Genomic DNA, 21,801 nt, shown 5'->3' with positions numbered 1-21,801 from the left:
AAATAAATAAATAAATAAATAAAATAAAATATTGTCATCTTTTAGTGGATCTTTGGATGAAAAAGGCATAGTTATCTGGGCATACATTGGATGGTTAGGGTATAACAAAGACAGCTAAATTTCTGCAAAATGAAGTAGGAGGAATTAAGGATGCTGAGGACAAAGAAGAGAAATTCAAAACACTTAGGGAAGAGGAGGATATGCAAGAGGGGTCAGAGAAAGAGACCATGGGAATACAGTGCAAGCCAGAGACCCCGGGTGAAGATGACCAGTGGCCAACGAATGACTAACGAATTTCTATCAACTGTGTTGTGTGACAGTGAGTGTCAAGTTCTTTTTTATACTTCATTATACTCAGACTGATCCTTAGTTTACTCTAATTACATCTATGAAATACAGAGTTGGACTGTGTGATCTCTACTCGCTCTTCAAGCTTTAACATTATAAACACTCTGCCAAAGGGTTGACATTCAGGAAAAGGACAAAAATATTTAAACAGACTTGCTTAAATTTCTGGGGGTGTAAATATACATCTAGACATATGAGTCAAAATATTGTTTAAAGATGCTTTAAAGTTTTAAAACATTAACGCAAAATTCTCCTTTTAGATCAACTCCTAAATTTGTTACTTTTCACACACACAGAGCAACCAGGGACTGAGAGTACATTTCTTCCCAATTTCCTTGTATAAATGTTGATACACTCAATGTGATGGAATCTAACAGCAAAGCAACTTCCCGTTTAAAATCCCAACATCAACATTCAATCCATGTTCATGTAATAAACACCTATATCCTAAGGCCTTCAATTAATTCCCTTAATGCTCAAGCTATTTGATATTAAGGGCTCAAGAATTAAAACAATGTACATATAATTCCAACAATTATGCAAGAATAAAAGTAAGAAGAGAACTTAGTCTACATTATTAAAATATTAAGCCTATTAAACTAGAAACAATTGGTATAAAATTTACTCCTTTGAAGATTAGCAAATTGATTCAACATGCTAAAATAAGCATGCATAACCTGAAATTATCATTAATGATTCCTGATTTACTTTTGCAGAGTAATTTTTGTGCAATGGAATGTGTCTGCATCATCCAAAAAATAAGCAGATACGATTACAGTAAGTTCCATATAAATGTTCAGTGGACAAGCACTCTGGAAAGAACTCTTAGCCACTGATAACCAGTTACTTAACATAAACTTTTAAACACCTCTTAGGATTTTTCACAAAGATTTTCAGTCACAAATTATTGCCCTAGGATACTATGCAAGTACTTTAATTTTGAAGTACATTCAAAATCTAAAATATTAAGCAAACAAATGAAATAAGGAAAAAAAAAATCAGTCTAACTGGGATCCCAGCCAATGAAAACTTTATTTCATGGAAAGAAAATAAGAACTTCACAACCTCATAGTGAGGATGGAAACAATCACCCCAAACATGAATCAATGTGGATAATACTATGCAAATCACAGAAGAAAGGGGAAGCAGTCAGTCCTGGAGAGTGAGCTGAGGTGACCACTTTTAGCAGGCTAAAGGAAGAATCCTTGCACTTCTGGACAGCTGGAGTTGGTAGCACCTTGGCACTATTTGCCTCTTTCATCTTATGAAAATGCTCCTAAAACTGAAGCTGCAAAGCCTTTTCATTTAGAACTTAGGAATCTTCAGCCTTACTTTCCTTAATATTAGCTTTATTACCACTTGTAACATCTACTCCATATTTTTCATTACTGAGCACCATAACAAAACTATGGCCTACATATATAGTTAAGCAATATACAAAATCCTGTTTATATCAATCTGCCAAAGATGTTCATTTAAAAAACACTGATTATACACAGTAGTTATCAAATATACACATTTTATAAGATTTATGAAATAAACAGAAAATTCTTTGAGGCAGGAGCTGTTCAGACAAGAGTTAGCTAAAATAAGAAAATAAAGCTGTAAAGATACCCTTAGGAATTTGGAAATAACTATAAAATGCTTTTAAATCTTTGTTGAATAAATATTTTAACTTCTTGAATACAACTTAAATCTATTGTTTAATTCCGGGTCAAAATGAAGTAACCCAAATATGCACTCTGTTATATAAAAGGCCCAGGGGATGAAATTACATCTCTGTCTAATAAGGTCCTTTGAAATTCTATACTAGAGTAACTTAGCAGCCAAATTATTTTTCTTCTGTTAATGCTGATTGAGCAGTAAATAATAACTAGGAGAAAAACAAACATACAAAATAAAGTTTTCACACCTTTGCTTGAGTTTTTTTAGATGATCCTGATCCACCAAATTTAGTAGAAGCTCAAAAGCAATTATTTCATTAATCTTTATATATAGCAATAATTCACCACAGTTTTCAGGGAGGCTTGGGATGATGTTAATTTCCAAATATTAAGAAACTGTACACAAAAGTATGCTTTCAAATTTTAGTATGAAGGTTGGAATGAATTGAAAAACCTTGTTTCAAAACAAAGTGTTGTTAATGTTCTCACCCTGCTTAACCCTTTCAGTCTCCATTTTTGCATCTGTAAAGTAAAGGATTTGGATAGCATAATCTCTAAAGGTCCTACCACCTAGCAAACCAGGCCTGGAGCCCTCTGTATCAAGCATGGCAATGTGAAAAGGAGATTAACTGGGCAAGGCATTTAATGTGAAACAAATGAGAGTGCGCTCTATTTAGAATCTCCCTAAAAACCCTGGTGTAGAAAAACCATTTCAGACTCCAAATCTCACCTAACTCCTCCCCTTTTTTCTTTACATCAGCAGATTGAGAAATAAATATAGTCTAAGTTGTTGTCAACCCCTTTCACATCATGTCTGATATAACAGATTGTAAATCAAAGAAAATGTTAATAGGGGAAAATAAACCCACATCAATTTTTTTTCTTCATATGTATGAACTCAAAATGTTTCAAAATTTTGCTGAAGGCACAAGTCAGGGTGGAGGACTGAAAAATAAATAAGGCTTTTTTCTAACAAATTCATCCAGCAGTTACAATTGCCAACTCTGGAGCCACACTTCCTGGGGTAAGATCCTGCTCCCCTATTCACAAGTTGGGTGATCCTGGGAGACAGTAATAGAGCTCACCTCATCAAATTGTCATGAGAATTAATGAGTTAATGCATTTATATTATAATACATTCATTTATAGCACTTAGCCCATGGCACACAATGAGCATTACATAAGTGTTAGCTGTGGGCATCCAGGGCTCAGAACCTAGTTATAATCTACTGTCCACGTGTGTCAACCACAACAGTTTAGGCAAAATAATGAAAGCAAAGCAAAGTAAGTAGGTAGTGTTTGCCCTTTCGTTTTTAACTCTCCTTTGTTTGTTTGTTTGTTTGTTTGTTTTCGCAGTTCTCCTTCTACCCTGCTATCCTAGCTCCTGCCAAGAGAGTTAACACAAACCTTTAAACAGATTAGCCCTTACAAAGTTATTTGTATTCTGAAGAAGTCTGACCAAAGAAATCAATCCCTAATCCAAGAAAATATGAAATCACCAAATTTCAAGTACTTTGAGGCAAGTACTTTTAAAGTCAATGTCAGCTAACTTTAGTCTAACCCTATTGTCAAATTTGACCCAATCATATTTATGAACATAGGCTCTTCTATTTGTTGGAGATGCTAATAACCAAGGAAAACAGGCCACATAGTTTCTTCCAAAGATAATGAGAGGCATATTCATTAATCTCAGAAGTGTTTATTTTTCCCTTTTCTCTTCTTAATTGTTTCAATACAAAATAAAATAAATTTTCAATGCTAGCACTACAGCCTTAAGTCCTAGTCAATGAGAGATACTTTGCTAAAAGAAAACTGAGTATGTCTCAATAATCCAAGTATTGAGTTCTAGGAGATCACCTACTATTTTTTTTAAACAATGGCTACTGCAAATCTTCTTTATCCTACTTAAGCCCTTAATCCTAACCCTGCTTCCATCTACTTCCTGATCTTGCTTGGACAAAGGTATTTCCCTCCTGTAAAAAGAATGCATCAAGGAAGAGCATTTTGAAAATTCCAATATATACACATTCTCTTACATTTCCAGAGTCAGAGTGTATCACTCCTCTCCAGCTAGTTCACCTTCTTTCTGTCCTCCATTAACCCCATCATCCCCTCTGCAACAATGTGAAGTCTATTCTCCGCTGATTCCTTCTCCAAGTCCGTCATCAAACACAAGTAAGCCTCCCCTTGGAATAAGGTGCTCCATTCAATTGCTGTTCTGCTTGCCTTCTTTAAACTTACAAACTTTCTCTTAATTCCTCATTATCTTCTCTGAATTGAATCTCTGGGATACCTTTTCTTACCACAACTCTCTTGGGACTTCCTTTTGAAGGGCCACCAGTAACCTTCTGCTCAACAAACGAAACAATCTCTTTCTCCGTGCCATTCTGCTTGACCTCTCAGAATGTCAGGCAGTAATGACCAATTCCTCCTGAGAGTTAGCTTGGCCATGGCTCTGAAGACACTATTATCCTATTGGTTCTCATTTCCCATATCTTTTCTCAGTTTCTTACAGTTCATCTTCCTCCTTGCACTTCATAAACATGCTGGTCTCCTATGTTTATCTTCATCCTTCTGCCCTTCCTCAGATACCATCTCCCCTTAAAAGCATCACCTCAAGGAAAATACTGTTCTGCTCCACACAGCCAGCCCAGACTTCTCCCCCATGGCCCAGCAGGGCTTCACCAATTGCTAGTTTTACATGTTCTCAAAAGTCCTCAATTCAAATGCACCTTTCTCTTTCCTGAAGTCATTGATACTTGCTCCTAAACTCTATTAATGATATCTTCTAGGCTTGAAACTCCAGGATAATCTTTTTCCTCCTCCAAGTCCACCCTTTGCCCTTCCTCCTATTAACTCTATTTGGTTTAGTTACCAAGTTCAGCAAAGCTTTATTTCCAAGTTCCTTTCATTGATTCTTTCCTTAATGTCTTTCTTTCCACCATCACGTCATAAGTTTAGGCCAGGGGTTGTCAAAGTATGGCCCACCACCTGCCACCTGCTTTTGTAAATAAACTTTGTTGGAACACAACCATGCCCATTCATTTATTTAATGTCTATGGCTGTTTTCACAACATTTCAAAAAATTGTCAATCCCTGACTTAAGCCTTTTTTGTTGTTGTTGTTGAAACGGAGTCTCACTCTATCACCCAGGCTAGAGTGCAGTGCAGTGGCACAATCTTGGCTCACTGCCACCTCTTCCTCCTGGGTTCCAGCGATTCTTCTACCTCAGCCTCCCAAGTAGCTGGGATTACAGGTGTATGCTACCATGCCCAGCTAATTTTTGTATTTTTAATAGAGATGGGGTTTCACCATGTTGGCCAGGCTAGTCACCTGACCTTAGGTGATCCACCCACCTTGGCTCCCAAAGTGCTGGGATTACAGGCATGAGCCACCATGCCCAGACACTTGGCTTAAGCCTTTCTGAGTTCACGCACAAACTCCTTCAAGATCCTCTAAGCCATCTCTCGTACTCTCAATTTCCCACCTTCAGTAATCTCCCTACCATCTGGTTAATCTTCCTAAAACATCATTTTAAATATATTAATCTCTTGCTGAAAAATTATATGTAATTTTCCATTATGTCCAAGTTAGAAAGTCCAGAAATACAGGACTGTATCTTACACATCTCTGTCTTTTGTGCAGTAATGAGCATCATGGTGGCCACTCAAGAACACGAAAACATCTCAGCTTGGCTTCAAAGCCTTTTTCAGTCTAGTCTCAGTGCTTCTTAGCCAGATTTCCCACTGCCCCACATCCTCATGCCCACAGAGCTTTTGATTCAGTAATTCTAAGCAAGCCACAGTCCTAGGCAGGCCTTATCACCTTATATTTGGTACCTCTGAGCTTTTATGCCTGATATTCCCCAGGCCAGGAGAGGTTCTCTTTTGTCCATACAAATTCCTTCTGTCTTTCAAGACCCAGTGAAGGTATAACCTAGTCTATCTATAATTCCTTTCTTGTCTTTTATTGAACACATTTTCCATGCTGATAGCATAGTACTGTTACCTTTGCAATATTATTTTGCTTTTTTGATTAAATTCTGTGTTATGTCTTTGGCTTTTCATTGCAGTTCTCTCAGTAATAGATCATAGCATAGTATACATTATATTAAATGTTCAGGTAAACTTTCTCAAATGTTTTGCAGGCAGTAAGTATATAATTAAAAAACTCATTGGAAACAGATGTAATGTAGAACAGTGGTCCCCCCGACACACACAGAGAAGTCATCTGGGAATGTCTCAAGACATTGTTTATTGTCACAACAAAGGGGGGGTGCTACTGACATCTAGTGGGTAGATACCAGAGATGCTGCTAAATAACACAATGTACAGGACAGCACCCCTCCCTAACACTATAAAGAATTTTGTGACCCAAAATGTCAACAATGCTGAGGTTAAAAAACTCTAATTAGATTAATTCTTTCCTAACCTGAAATGCCTAGAAACATCACATCTACAAACAAAGCAATGAAAAAATGAAAACTGTTGACTGAATTTTCTTCTAAATATTTCACGATTTGTTCACTTTGATGGAAATCTCAAATAAGTGAATATTGTCTCAATACCTATTCATAGCTGTATGGTGCTCTTTCTGCTATGATAGAGGTGCATCCAGTAATCAGTGACATGGATACGTGTTTTTGGCAATTTGGAAAAAAGCACCTCGAAGGAAAATTCACTGAATGTGGCCACATACAGTCTACAACATAACTGAGTGCTTATGGGTATCAGGATCAAGCAGCTATCTATGTAAACTAACATCTCCTTGATCTCTAAATTTAGGGTGCCCAGGGCTTAGTCCTTTTAATTTGTCCCTAGCTAGACTTATTCTTTCGGGGATTTCAACAAATACAATGTTTTGAAATGCCACTGATATCTTGAAGCCTCCTAAATTTATATTTCAAGTTCAACTCACTCCCCGGAGTTCCCAATGGTTACATCTGATGCATATGCCTAAGAGAAAGTAAAATTTCACATGCCTTTATTAGCTTAGTTGGTTAACACGCCCCTGAGAATGTGTCCCCATGCAGTGCATCAGCAATCCAGCCGTTCTCTGTAATTGGGGATCTCCCTTGTTTCCCTGAGGCCTTCTCCTCCTTCAATACCCTAGGAGAACACAGAGACCAAAGAATCTTTCTGGGGCTTCTCACTACCTCAGTCTCAAAATGATCCACATTATCACTTCTCCTTACATTTCATGGGCCAGCACTAGTCATATGGCCCTGCTGACAGAAACTGAGATGCACCAGAAAAGAGGTGTATGAAAGCGGGTTGGTGAAAACACAGCAATGCCTCTGCCATTGAGCCTAAAACTGACCTCCTGATCTGCACCCCCAACCTATTCTTCCCAAGTCATCCAATCTCAGTCAATGCTAACTCCATCCTTCCCATTTCTCTGCACAAAGACCTTGAAGTTGTCTCTGACGCCTTTCTGTCTATCATAATTCATATCCAATACATCAGAAAGTCATCTTAGATCAACCCAAATGCAATCACTTGCTACCTCCAACGCTACTTTGTCGATTTTTCATCTGGATAGTTACAACAGCCAGTCTCTGCTCTTGTCATCATAGTCTATTTTCAAAATAAAAGCCAGAGTGGTTATTTAAAAACTTCAGTCACATTACACAATCCCTAAGCTCAAAACCCTCCAACTGCTTCAATGTCATTAAGAGAAAAAGTTTAAGCCTTACAATGGTCTGGAAACCTCTACACAATATGTATTCCTCCACCCTCACATGCCCATGCTGATCACCTTTGTAGCCTCTTTGCAGCCTTTGTAGCCTCTTTGCAGTTCTGCCCATCACTACCAACACTGACATTATTCCTTGAACCTACCCTGCATGCTACCACCCCACGGTTGCTGTTCCTTCTAACTAAAACCCGCTTTCCCCAGATATCCACATGGCTCGCTTCCTTGCCTCTCTTGAGTCCTTGCCCAACATCTTCTCAGTGAGGCCTCCCTAACTACTCTCCAAAAACTGCAGCTGTCCCTTCACCTACCTACCCTGCCCGCAAGCACTTCCTATCCTCCTCCCTGCTTTATTTGGTTTTTCTCCTTGCATTTAATACTATCTGATATACTATATTTCTTTACTGTTTGTCTCCCCCCCAATAATATAAGTTCCACAAGAACAGTAATATTTGTCCATTTTGTCCACCAAGTATTTCCAACAATGAAAACCATGCTTCAAATATAGCAGTGCTCCACAAATATCCACTGAATGAATTAGTACTAACTATCCAAGTCTCGTTTTAAAAGAATTAAAGAATAGAACTTACACAGTATCATATAATCTTAGGCTAAACTAAAATTTAGCGGGAGAATAGGAATTATTATATTCATCTTTTAATCCCTAGTTTAGCAAAGTTTCTAGAAGACAGCAAGAAGTCTTGAAATGCTTATTTAAATGAATTTGCTGAACTACCATTCAATTTCCATACATTCTGCTATCTTACAACTGCCCGTTAAAATATTTACTAATGGGGTCAGGTGCAGTGGCTCATGCCTGTAATCCCAGCACTTTGGGAGGTCAAGGCAGGTGGATCACATGAGGCCAGGAGTTCAAGACCAGCCTAGCCAATGTTGCAAAACCCCATCTCCACTAAAATTACAAAAAATTATTCTGTTGTGATGGTGTGCACCTGTAGTCCCAGCTACTAGGAGGCTGAGACAGGAAAATCACTTGAACCCAGGAGGTGGAGGTTGCAGTGAGCCAAGATATGTGATTAATGAAGCTTATACAATTAATCTGTAATCACAGTGGAGTTATTTAAATTTCTCACTCAAACCCATATTTAAAATTGTTCGATCTCCATATAAATAATCTAAGATCATGTTGAGTTTTAATACATACTTTATGACACCAAGTGGACTGAAGGGTCTGAAAATCATGTTAAGCTGATAGAAGCAGATGAGTTCATGTGTTTAACATGAAATTGTGTCTTTTGCAGTAGCATAGATGGAAATGAAGGCCATTATCTGAAGTGAAACAACTCAGATACAGAAAGTTCAATATCACATGTTCACACTCATAAATGGGAGCTAAATAATATGTACACATGGAAACAGAGTGGGATAATAGTCACTGGAGACCTGGAAGGGTGGGAAGGTGGGTGGGAGTGAGGGATGAGAAATTACTTAATGGTTACAATATACACTGTTCGAATGATGGTTACATTGAAAGCCCAGACTTCATCACCATGCAATATATCCATGTAACAAAACCACACTTGTACCCCTTAAACTTACATATTACAAAAAAAAAAAAATATGGATTCTGGAACAAAGACTATGTAAGTTCATATTCCATCAGCATAGCTTCCAAGCTGGCACAACCCTGAATAAGATACCTAAACTCTGCTTCAATGTACTTTTCTTCAGACTGGGGTTGAAGAAAATGACAGAGCCTCCACAAAGGGTCGTTATGAGATTTAGTGACATGAGTGCATAAAGCACTTAGCATGGTACCTCTATCAATGAACACTAACTTTTTTCATCAGTGAATTTTTCCATTTGTTGTATACTTTATAGCAGAAATAGCACTATGTTTATGAATGTTTTAGATTATACTTCTAGTACAAAATTATTTTCATTTTAATTTTATTTTTTAAAATTATTATTATTATTGAGACAGAATCTTGTTCTGTCACTCAGCGTGGAGCACAGTGGCACAATCTCGGCTCACTGCAACCTCTGCTTCCCGGGTTCAAGTAATTCTCATGCCTCAGCCTTCCAAGTAGCTGGGACTACAGGCATGCGTCACCAGGCCCACCTAATTTTTGTATTTTTAGTAGATACGGGGTTTCGCCTTGTTGGCCAGGCTGGTCTCGAACTCCTGACCTCAGGTGATCCACCCGCCTCGGCCTCCCAAAGTGCCGGAATTACAGGCATGAGCCACCGTGCCTGGAATAAATTATTTTCATTTTAATTTATAAGGTAGAATTATTAGATAACAATATGTAACTTGTAAGTTCAGACACAAGACTTTTGGTACCCAAAGATATCATAGCTCTTATTTATAGCTATACTATCCAGACCAACTTCCCAGGGATCTTGACAACTCATCAGCCCAGAATTAGCAGGTATGAGGCTTGGTGCTACCCTTCTTTCTTACCAAGTCCATGGCAAATCACACCAAATTGATAACGTTACTTTTCCAATGAGCTAGGATGTAGCCATAGGTTCCTTCTCAACACAAGCCCCTGCTACCAGCTGATCACATTTGACAGAAGAAAATGTAATACTTAGTCTCCAGATCTTGGCAAGTGGCATACAATCATAATCCATATTCTGCATAATATGAGGCTCTCCATACATACATATATACACATATATATATCATATGTATTCTAAGATTTGAGAAAAAGTTTTAACAAATCAAATTATAATTTTAGAAGGCCATAGAAGATAATAATTAATGAAATATTGTGCTGAATTTTCATAAACTCACACAAAAATATAAAAACTCAGAGTTTAAAAAATACCTAAAAGTAGGAAAAGGATATGACCAGACACTTCTCAAGAGGACATACAAGCGGCCAACAAACATGAACAACTGCTTAACATCACTAATGACCAGAGAAGTGCAAATCAGAACCACAATGAAATACCATCTCACACCACTCAGAATGGCTATTATTAACCAGTCAAAACATAACAGATGTTGGCAAGGCTGCAGAAAAAAGGAAACACTTATATACTGTTGGTGGGAATGTAAATTAGTTCAGCCACTGTGGAAGCAGGTTGGAGATTTCTCAAATAACTTTAAACAGAACTACCATTTGACCCAGCAATCCTACCACTGTTTTTAGACCCAAAGGAAAATAACCCGTTCTATCAAAAAGACATTATTCACAATAGCAAAGACGTGGAACCAACTTAGGTGCCCACCACAATGGAATGGATAAAGAAAATGTGGTTTATATATACCATGGGATACTATACAGCCATAAAAAAATGAAATCCTCTCCTTTGCAGCCACATGGATGCAGCTGGAGGCCATTATCCTAAGTGAATCAATACAGGAATAAAAAAACAAATACCACATGTTCTCACTTAGATGTGAGAGCTAAGCGGTGAGGAAACATGGACACAGAGACAGAAACAAGACAGTGGGAACTACCAGAAGTGGAAGGGAGGAAGAGGAACAAGGGCTGAACACTTACCGGTTGGGTATTATTCTCACAACCTAGGTGCTGGCATCAATCGTACCCCAAACCTCAGTGTCACACAATATACCCATGTCACAAACCTGCACATGTACCCCTGAAATCTAAAATAAAATTGAAATAAAAAAAAAAATCTTCCTCAATAAAATTTAACTCAAAATGAACTAAAGACCTAAATATAAGAGCTAAAGCTATTGAAAACTATAAAATTCATATAAAAAATCATAGGAGTAAATCTTTGTGAAGGCCATTATCTCAAGTGAAGCAACTCAGATACAGAAAGTGAAATATCACATGTTCTCGCTTACAGATGAGAACTCATAAAGAAATGAAATCATAGGAGTAAATCTTCGTGACCGTGACCCTGAGTTAAGCAAAGATTTCCTACACACAACACTAAAAGCGCAAGTGACAAAAGAAGAAAATAGATAAACTGGACTCAAATTTAAAACTTCTGTGCATCAAAGGACACTATCAAGAAAGTGAAAAGACAACCCACATAATGGGAGATATCCTTTGAAACGTATAGATCTGGTGAAGGACTTTTATCTAGAATATAGAGAGTACTCTTAAAACACAATTATAAATAAGGAAGTAACCTCATAAAATACGGGCAAATTTATATTCTTTCTATTTAAAGAGTATAAATAGAAGTGTCCCCATACAATGGAACATTATTTGGCAATAAAAAGGAATTAAGTACTGATTCATGCTACAACATGGATGAACCTTGCAAATATTATGTCACATATAAAAAGCAAGCCACAAAAGTTCTCACATTGTATGACTCAATTTATATGAAAGGTCAAGAACAGACAAATCCATAGAGATAGGAAGTGGACTGGTGCTTGTCTAGGGCTGAGGGGTGCTAGTCGGGGGAACAGGGGGTGTACTAATGGGCATGAGATCTCTGTTTCAACTGATTAAAAAATCTCTAAAATTGATTGTGGTAATAATTGTACATCTCTATGAATACCCTAGAAATCACTGAATTGTACACTTTAAGTGGGTGAGCTGTATTGTATGAAAATGACATCTCAATAAAACTACTATTCGCCGGGCGTGGTGGCTCACACCTGTAATTCCAGCACTTTGGGAGGCCGAGGAGGGCAGATCACGAGGTCAGGAGATCGAGACCATCCTGGCTAACAGGGTGAAACCCTGTCTCTACTAAAAATACAAAAAATTAGCTGGTCGCCGTGGCACGTGCCTGTAGTCCCAGCTACTCGGGAGGCTGAGGCAAGAGAATCGCTTGAACCCAGGAGGCAGAGGTTGCAGTAAGCCGAGATTGTACCACTGTACTCAACAGAAGGAGACTCCATCTAAAAAAAAAAAAAAAAAAAAAGCCAAAAAAAAAACCAAAACTATTCTTTTTAAAATGCCCAAAATGAAAGAGTAAGCCTTAATGATTATTAAACATTAACATATACTTAATATATCTACTTTGTAACTTCAGTTTAGGTACTCTATTACATAACTGCAAAGTCAAGCTGTAATTGGCAATTTGGAGTTAACAGTAATTCTGAAACTGCGCTTTGAACAGAATTCCACAGAACTCTGAAGTGTGTTGTTCAGTTGGATAGTATAAAAATTACATGTTGTAAACAAGATTCTTTTAACTAGTTTAAAGGTCAAGTTCTTCCATACAGAATTTGATCCTCCAAAAGAATAATCCAACGTTGTTTAGATCTAAATAAAATACATTTAAGATATTCAGTACAAGTATGCCTGCTGGTCGAATTGGTTTAGAGTACCCAAGAATAAAGCAATAGAATAATAGGATTTTAGGATTTTGATAATGTCACATTATAAGAATATAAAAATGATTTAAATGAAAATGAATCAAAATAATTATAATCAAAATAATTATATGCTGACGGTGTTTAAACACCGTCAGAAATTGGTGGTTCTGAAGTTCTACATCCAGATGATAAGTTTAATGGTAAATTCAATTCTATACAATAGTTAGAAATCTGACACAGAGAGGAACACACATTTTAAAGACGGGCTACTGGCTATAATCGAAGATAACACTGTAGGATGTCTAGGAACAAAGATCTGAGGAATAATCAAAGTCATGAGTACTCTAAAGAAAAAGAAGGGAGAGAGATAAAAATAAATTAATTTACTAAACTAGCTCTAGAATTTTAATAGACATTATTAAACTAGCATGTTTGGTGCAGGCAAATAAATACAATTTTTATCTACAAACATCTGTAGAAACGAATTTCCAAAAGTATTGCTGACACGTCTATGAAAATGTTTCATAAATACAAATAGAATAGCTTTGAAATATGAAATGTATTATATCTACAAATGTACATAGAAATGAATTTCCAGAAGTATTAATGAATCATACAATACGTAACATGATCCAATGAATGTGAGTTAATTTAGATGTCACTAATAAAATCATGCCACCAACAATATAAGTGAATTGATTTAGTAACAATGTGGAAATACACACGAATGTTCAGGCCCTTAATGCATAACATTTAGGGAAAGCAATCCTACTGTAAATTATCCATTTTACTTAGTTTTACTTAATATTCACTAATGTTTTATTTTATAACATACAATACTTAACATTAATAAAACATATTTATTTTCAAACCTGCTGGCTTGATTGTTAATTTAGGCCAGACTCCATCTCCTGTTGATATGAATGTTTTAGATGAGAAAAAATCTGAAGTAATATTCAGGAGCATGAAAATAGGATTATAAAACACCTCAATCTATAAGGATACTATAGAAGCTATAAAATTAATAAATATTGCTCATTCTCTGCTTGCATACAAAAAAATACAATATATTTCACGGTATGAAGGGAGCTATTGCTAGGTATAACCTACATTCATAGCCGTTTCTATTATCAAGAGCATTTCATTAAAAACTGTAATAAGCTGCAACTGGCTATAACTTAAACCAACTCTAAAGAATCATGAAACTCTAAAATAGAATTGCAGATAAATTTATGAAAATTAAATATTATTTTTAGTTGCTTATCTCTTAAAATTCTCTACATCCTCTAATCCAGAACGCCAAATAGGAGCCAGATATACTAGAGGAAAAATGAAGGACAGAACTTTGTTTTGGTCACATGCAGTTAAACTCATGTTAGACCTTCTATGCAATTTTTTAAGTGAGTGGAATATAACTTCATGAGTAAGTAATCTACTCTGAGAATAACATTTTGGCTTTCTAAAATTTGTCAGGCTACTTATTAACATAACTCACTACAAGTATATAAAAGCTTTTGAAGAAAACATTTACTGAACACTGGCAAGAATCATGCTAAGAAGTAAGAGTACAAGATGAACAAGAACCACCATTACTCTTAAGTAGTTTATAATGTAGTGGTGAGATAGGCAAGTAAACAGATAGGGTTTCAGTCCTGTCGGGTAAGTGCTGGGTTAGGGGTAAATGTCAAAGGGTTATGGCAGCACACTGCAGAGGGCCCTAACCAGAAGGGCTGATTGGGTGAGAAGAAAGGAGGTAGTCTGAGAGGGCTGCTCAGAGGCATGGAAACCTAAACGGAGTCTTCAAGAATTACAGGTTATCCTGGTGGGAAAGAGACCCCTCTGGGAAGACGTTAAAGCACTTGCAAATGCATAGAGACTTCAGAGAATCTGGGAGATTCAGAAACCAGAAAAAAAAAAAAAAAAAAAAAAAAAAAAAAAAAAATGAAGAAATAAATAAGCATTAAGCTCTGTATGCTTGATGACACACTTGAGCCTCTCCCTTGAAGGCAAGAAAGGGCTTGTGAAGGATAAAAATGAGGGTAGCAATGTGATCAGGGTTGTATTTTAGGAAGACAACTCTGGAAGCAACTTAAAGTAAAATAAGAAAGTCAAGAGATAAAATAAAGATCTCAACTAAACTAAGGGAGCTCCAGCAAAAAGAACAGCTTTGAATGACATTAAACATTAAGAGTGGACAAAGCTTTGAGATGGGGGATGAAGCAAAGGAGGATTACTACCTCTTTGCTGCCATAACCCATTCAGTAGCTGATGATGCCATCACACTGAGATGAGTAATACTGGCACAAAGGACAAAAGGAGAAAAGCTGGGAGAGGGGAGGAGAGCTGGTGAATTTATTTTTCATTTGCTGAGTGTGTGGACCTGTGAACTTCCAGGAAGGGATGTCTGGTCAGTAGCTGGATATGCTAGAATGAATGAATACTCATTAAAGAGCATCTGAATATCTCAGGTATTTGTGACAGTAGCTAACATTTATAAGTGAGGTATGTGCAAGCACTTCATAAAACATCTTTTTAATAGCCTTCCACTCCATAGAGGAGGAAGAGTTTAAGTAATTTCCCAATGGTTTTAAAGTATTTAAGTGACAGGGAAATTACTTAAACTCTTCCTCCTCTATGGAGTGGTTTTATAGCTCACGCCCTTAACTACCATATTATGTTGTATCACGCAAAATCCATTAAAAGTTTTGGGACCAGCTAGAAAGAAGTAGGTTTAATTCTGATCTCTGCTACTTAACAGCTGTTTGACCGTGACACTCTCTATGTCATAGTTTCATCTATAAAACAGTGGTCTTAAAAATTGCAATGAAGGGATACATGGTAAGAACTGGAGAGAGTATATGGAAAATGCTAGATGCAGTGTGCATGTGTCATAAATGACTCCTATTGCTATGTCTACATCCAAAGAATTCCCCTTGAACCAAAATAGCAACGATATGTGTAAATTCACTTTCATTGAACTATGAACTTTAATTCCATCCCTACTTGTTCTATGTCTTAATAAATTAATCATTTTTCAAAATATTTTGAGACATTAATATACTCCACAAAATTTAGAGTCATTTAAAGATTTCATTCAAAGATAAATCATTTCCATGTAAAAGGCTGACTCTTTTCTTTTCTTTTCTTTTCTTTTTTTTGACATTTCTATAGATGCCATAATATGCATAACCCAAAAGCAATGAGGCATGTTGATGTTATGGAGAGAGCTTTGGACTTGGAGTCAGAAGAACTGTGTGAAGTCCCAACTCTGCCTCTTACCAGCCATGCCAATATGGGCAAGTCATTTAACAGTTCTAAGCATCTCTTTCCACATTTGCGAGATGAATACATTGGTCTACATGTTTGAAATTTAAATTTAGCAAATGGGTTCAAGCTGAGAGGGTAGGTAGGTCACCCTAGATTTCCTGTTCTCAAACCTGACTGCTCATTAGCATCACTGGAAACTTTTAAAACATACTTCAAAAGAAATAGTGAGCTCCATGACCTTAAAATATCACTAGAAGGACACCATATCTGATTTGCAAGTTCTGTGCTTCATTTTGTGAACGGTGATATGATGCATCTTTAATAACACGTCACTTTATTGTTAAACATAAAAATACATTCTCAACTGCATTGAAAACAAAATTCTTTCTTGAGTATATACACATCCTATAGTAATTAACAGAATCAACCATCTGGTTTTCCCCAAACTCTGCCAGCTTTAGCACTGAAAGTTCTGTGTCCCTAGAAACCCCTCAGTCTCTGGAAACAAAGACCGTTGGTCACTCTAACATATACACACACATACATACACATATTTGCATATACACACACACTTGTATGTGACCCTCGGTGTATCAGAACAAAGTTCAGATCAACAGTACTCCTTTAATGAAGCATCACCACTAAGATGTTGTCAACACTTACTACTAACTATTCAACTCCACCATAGTCACACAGATAGACCTCTGATTCCAACAGTCATGATGACTAACCTCCATTTTGCCAGAGTCCATTCTGTGAATATTTACAGTCAATAACCAACATTTTTAAAAGTTTTAAAACCCTTGCCTTCCCATAGCCATTTCTGTTTACCTTACCAAAGGAGTCACACAATTCTAGAGGAATGTATCGCTACGATTTGACAGATTTTGTAGTTTTTTCACTTTATAACTCTTTGTTGCATTTTTCCTATGATGCCATGTGAAATAAATAATAAAGTAATATATAATGAAATGAGACTATGGTCATCTCTATCCAAATTAAAGGCATGGCTATCATTTCTTTTAAATATCCACTACAAAGCAAATCAAATTAACTTCAAATGGCACCAGAATATACAACTCTCTTAAAATTAAACTCATCACATGTACCTTTTCTAGAACCCATTATTATATATAAGTATCTTTTCCTCAGTTGCTTGATGGAGAAACATTTGACTGTAAGATTAGGTCATGATCACATAAGCTAATAAAGAATGGCATCAAAAAAAAAAAAAAAAAAAAAAAAAGAACAACATCAGACTGCAGAACACACTCTCAGTAAGTACAGGTATTGTTACTTGTAGCACCATGAGTTGCCTGTATGCAAAACAGTTCAAAGGACAGCTTCCAGTAGTGTGAAGGTGTGGGGGTGTGAGGGAAGTCCTCCCATTGCCTCTAGTTCCACACACTAAAGAACCACTGTCACAGAGACACCACTAACAAGCTAGGAGGAAAGGTTGCAAAGAGCCTTTCCCTTTGAGATATCAGAATCTTAAAAGTATTGCCATCAGTCTGGTGCATCCTTGGTCCTGCAATGAATCTAGTAAAATACAAAAAGCCCTTGAGAACGATGGTTTCTTTCCTCCTTAAAATGAGCAACAAGCATGCTAATAGTATACTTTCTCCTTTTATACTTCTGATATTCAACAATATCTAGCATATCTGAAATAAAATAATAAAGGAAGTGTATACAATTGTTTAGACTGTCTAAAACATGCATCGTGATTTCAACACCCTAGTCTTTCCACCACTGGCTTTCCAAGTAGAAAATCAAGGAAGACATCAAAATGGGACATCCTCATTAAGCAGAAACAGCATAAATCTCCAAGTCTGTTTCATGGTCTTTGAAAGAAAATTCAAAATCATTTAAAATATATTTAACGAAAAACTTACTTCTTACAATATATCCCTTTTACGTATGATTTTCAGTAGTGTTATCGCAACTGTTTTCCAGCAAAACTGAGAATGAAGACTTACTGATTGTTCATTTAAATCCTGGGCGTCTTCCATGTGGTTCTCTCACTTCTCCTGCCACTCCCAAGTAGAAGCAGCTTCCTTCAAGTAAAAATGACTATCTAAAACAAGAAGATGGAAACAAAGTGGAAAAAAAGTTACCTTTATATTCATTTATAAAGTGACAAAAACATATTAAGATATAGCATGGTAATTAGTAACTTATAGGAGCATTCTTTCAAGAAGAAAATTCCCTAATATTGTCTCCATATCTGGATGCAATTAATGATCTTGAAAGTAGTGTGGTGGTAAAAGTGGGATATGTGAATAGCTAGTCAGGAATCCTACAGATCAACAAAAATATCTATAGTCTGCAATAAACACAGTCTGCAATAAATAGTTAATACACTATTTTGCTGAGGGAGGTATGTCATCAACCATCTGATAGATTAACAATCAAGAGTTTGAATTAACCATTTACTTTCAAAAGTACGTAAAATAATTTGAAAAAATAAGTGTGCATTTTAATATGACAGCTTTCTCTTACAGGAAAATTTGTCTGAATTATCAGATGATTATTCTTCTGAAAATAATTACTCTTCATTTTAAAAAATATAAAATACATGACCAACCTTAAAAGACAATATGTTAAAGAATGTATTACAAATAAACATGGGAAAGATAATTAGTAATACACTATGGTGAAATAACTGGTTAACTATTCAAAAAATATCTTTACTCCATACTATACATTAAAATATTTTCAAGTGAATTAAAGTTAAAAAAAAAAAAACTCTAAGAAAATAGGCATATATTTTAAATCCCCAGACAAAGGACTTTATCATAGTAGCAACAGAAGACACACCAAAAACCCAAATAACCCTAAACCTCTCTCTCGCTCTCTCTTTTAAAGCACATACATGCACACACACACACAAATGCACACACACAATAATGAAAATTAAAAGGCACAGAAAAATCTAGAAATACCTGTGCAAATATCAAACACAATGGGCCAATGTTCTTAACACATAAAGAGCTCTTACAATTTAAACAAAAAGGCACACACCCTATAGAAATATGTTCAAATCATAAAACAGTGTTCAAATTCACAAGAAAATGAAATGTAATTTAAAATTACAATGATACACTTCTAGTGTTCATTCTAATTCTAAAAAAGAAAATTAAGATTATAATAAAAACAATTTAGATTTAAAAAGTTGTTCATCGTAGATGAACACAGATATAATCACTGAAATCACATTTCAAGAAATATCTACTGACATCAAATATTTCTGAAAATACAATTTAAATGGAAAAGAGTATTACAATATAAAGAAACAATTGGACACTGTGGCGGTTAATACTGAGTGTCAACCTGATTGGATTGAAGGATACAAAGTATTGATACTGGGTATGTCTGTGAGGGTGTTCCGGAAAGAGATTAATATTTGAGTCAGTGGGCTGGGAAAGGCAGACCCAACCTTAACCTCACAGGCACAATCTAATCAGCTGCCAGCGAATATAAAGCAGGCAGAAAATGTGAAAAGAGAGATGGGCCTAGCCTCCCAGCCTACATCTTTCTCTCGGGCTAGATGCTTCCCGCCCTCAAACATCGGACTCCAAGTGCTCCAGTTTGGGGACTCGGACTGGCTCTCCTTGCTCCTCAGCTTGCAGGCAGCCTATTTTGAAACTTTGTGAACACGTGAGTTAATATTTAATAAACTTCCCTTTATATTTGTATATATCTCCTATTAGTTCTGTCCCTCTAGAGAACTCTGACTAATACAGATTTTGGTACCAAGAGTGGGGTGTCTGATGAGCATCAGCATCGGGTGCCTTAACCCGGCATTCAGTTCATCCCGCAGTGCCAGTTCTGCTTACCAAAAGTGGACTCACATTCCACGCCTGGCTCTATGCCAGCAAGCCAGGTTTCTAACCCATTTAAAGTTTGAGAATAGGTTCAGATCATTTCGGCCCTAAGACCTTCAATCATTCACTTTACCAAATAAAACAGCCTGGCATCCAGAACAGGAGAAGGTTCTGCAACAGGTCCAGGTTGCTGTGCAAGCTGTTCTGCCACTTGGGCCATATGACCCAGCAGATCCAATGGTGCTTAAGGTGTCAGTGGCAGTTAGGGATGCTGTCTGGAGACTTTGCCAGGCGCCCATAGGTGAATCACAGCAGAGGCCTCTAGGATTTTGGAGCAAGGCCCTGCCACCTTCTACAGATAACTACGCTCCTTTTGAGAGAGAGCTCTTGGCCCATTACTGAGCTTTGGTGGAAACTGAACGTTTGACTATGAGTCATCAAGTCGCCATGCAACCTGAACTGGCTATCATGAACTGGGAGCTTTCTGACCCATCTGGCCATAAAGTGGTCTGTACACAGCAGCACTCTATCATCAAATGAATGTGGCATATACGTGATCGGGTTTGAGCAGGTCCTGAAGGCACAAGTAAGTTACATGAGGAAGTGGCTCAAATGTCCATGGTCTCCACTCCTGCCACCCTGCCTTCTCTTCCCCAGGTTGCATAGATGCTTTCATCGGGAGTTCCCTATGATCAGTTGGCAGAGGAAGAGAACCAGGGCCTGGTTCACAGATGGTTCTGCAGGATATGGAGGCACCACCCCAAAGTGGACAGCTGCAGCACTACTGCCCCTTTCTGGGACTGACAGCACTGAAGGGAAATCTTCCCAGTTGGCAGAACTTTGAGCAGTGCACCTGGTTGTGCACTTTGCATGGAAGGAGAAATGCCCAGATGTGTGATTATACACTGATTCATGGGCTGTAGCCAAGGGTTTTTGGCTGGATAGTCAGGGACTTGGAAGAAGCATGATTGGAAAATTGGTGACAAGGAAATCTGGGGAAAAGGTATGCGAATGGACCTGAGTGATCAAAAACCAGGAAGGTATTTGTATTCCATGTGAGTGCTCACAAATAGGTTACTTCAGCAGAGGAGGATTTTAATAATCAAGTGGACAGGATGACCCATTCTGTGGACACCACTCAGCCTCTTTCCCCAGCCACCCCTGTCATTGCCCAATGGGCCCATGAACAAAGTGGCCATGGTGGCAGGGATGGAGGTTACACATGGACTCAGCAACATGAACTTCCATCCTCCAAGGCTAACCTGGCTACAGCCACTGCTGAGTGCCCAATTTGCCAGCAGAAGAGAGCAACACTGAGCCCCCGATGTGACACCATCCCTCGGGGTGATCACCCAGCTACCTGGTGGCAGGCTGATTATACTGGACCTCTTCCATCATGGAAAGGGAAGAGGTTTGTCCTCACTGGAATAGACACTTACTCCAGATATGGGTTTGCCTATTCTGCACGCAATGCTTCTGCCAAGACTACCATCCGTGGACTCATGGAATGCCTTTTCCACTGTCTTGGTATTCCACATAACATTGCCTCTGACCGAGGCACTCACTTTATGGATAAAGAAGTGGGACAATGCACTCATGCTCACGGAATTTACTGGTCTTGCCATGTTCCCCATCATCTTGAAGCAGCTGGATTGACAGATGGTGGAATGGCCTTTTGAAGTCACAATTACAATGCCAACTAGGTGGCAATACTTTGCAGGGCTGGGGCAAAGTTATCTAGAAGGCTGTGTATGCTCTGAATCAGCATCCAATATATGGTACT

General features: G+C 37.4%; 1 protein-coding gene across 4 annotated transcripts in view; it reads right to left on the bottom strand.

The window, feature by feature from the left end:
- EYA4 (EYA transcriptional coactivator and phosphatase 4) overlaps positions 1-21,801 on the bottom strand; it is a 290,845-nt gene that overhangs the window by 238,433 nt on the left and 30,611 nt on the right. For 3 of the 4 annotated variants that reach the window (XM_017879599.1, XM_017879602.1, XM_017879601.1), the window contains one exon: positions 18,171-18,268. In XM_017879599.1, the coding sequence (XP_017735088.1) occupies positions 18,171-18,203 (33 nt within the window). In that variant the 5' untranslated portion in view covers positions 18,204-18,268. The remainder of the gene's footprint in view (positions 1-18,170; positions 18,269-21,801) is intronic. The other variant, XM_017879600.1, reaches the window with a different exon arrangement.

Source organism: Rhinopithecus bieti, unplaced genomic scaffold, assembly GCF_001698545.2.
Source record: "Rhinopithecus bieti isolate Rb0 unplaced genomic scaffold, ASM169854v2 scaffold_10612, whole genome shotgun sequence".
In the NCBI taxonomy this organism is placed as follows: domain Eukaryota; kingdom Metazoa; phylum Chordata; class Mammalia; order Primates; family Cercopithecidae; genus Rhinopithecus; species Rhinopithecus bieti.
Note: the sequence above shows the minus strand (reverse complement) of the source record. Positions and strands in the feature narration are given on the sequence as shown.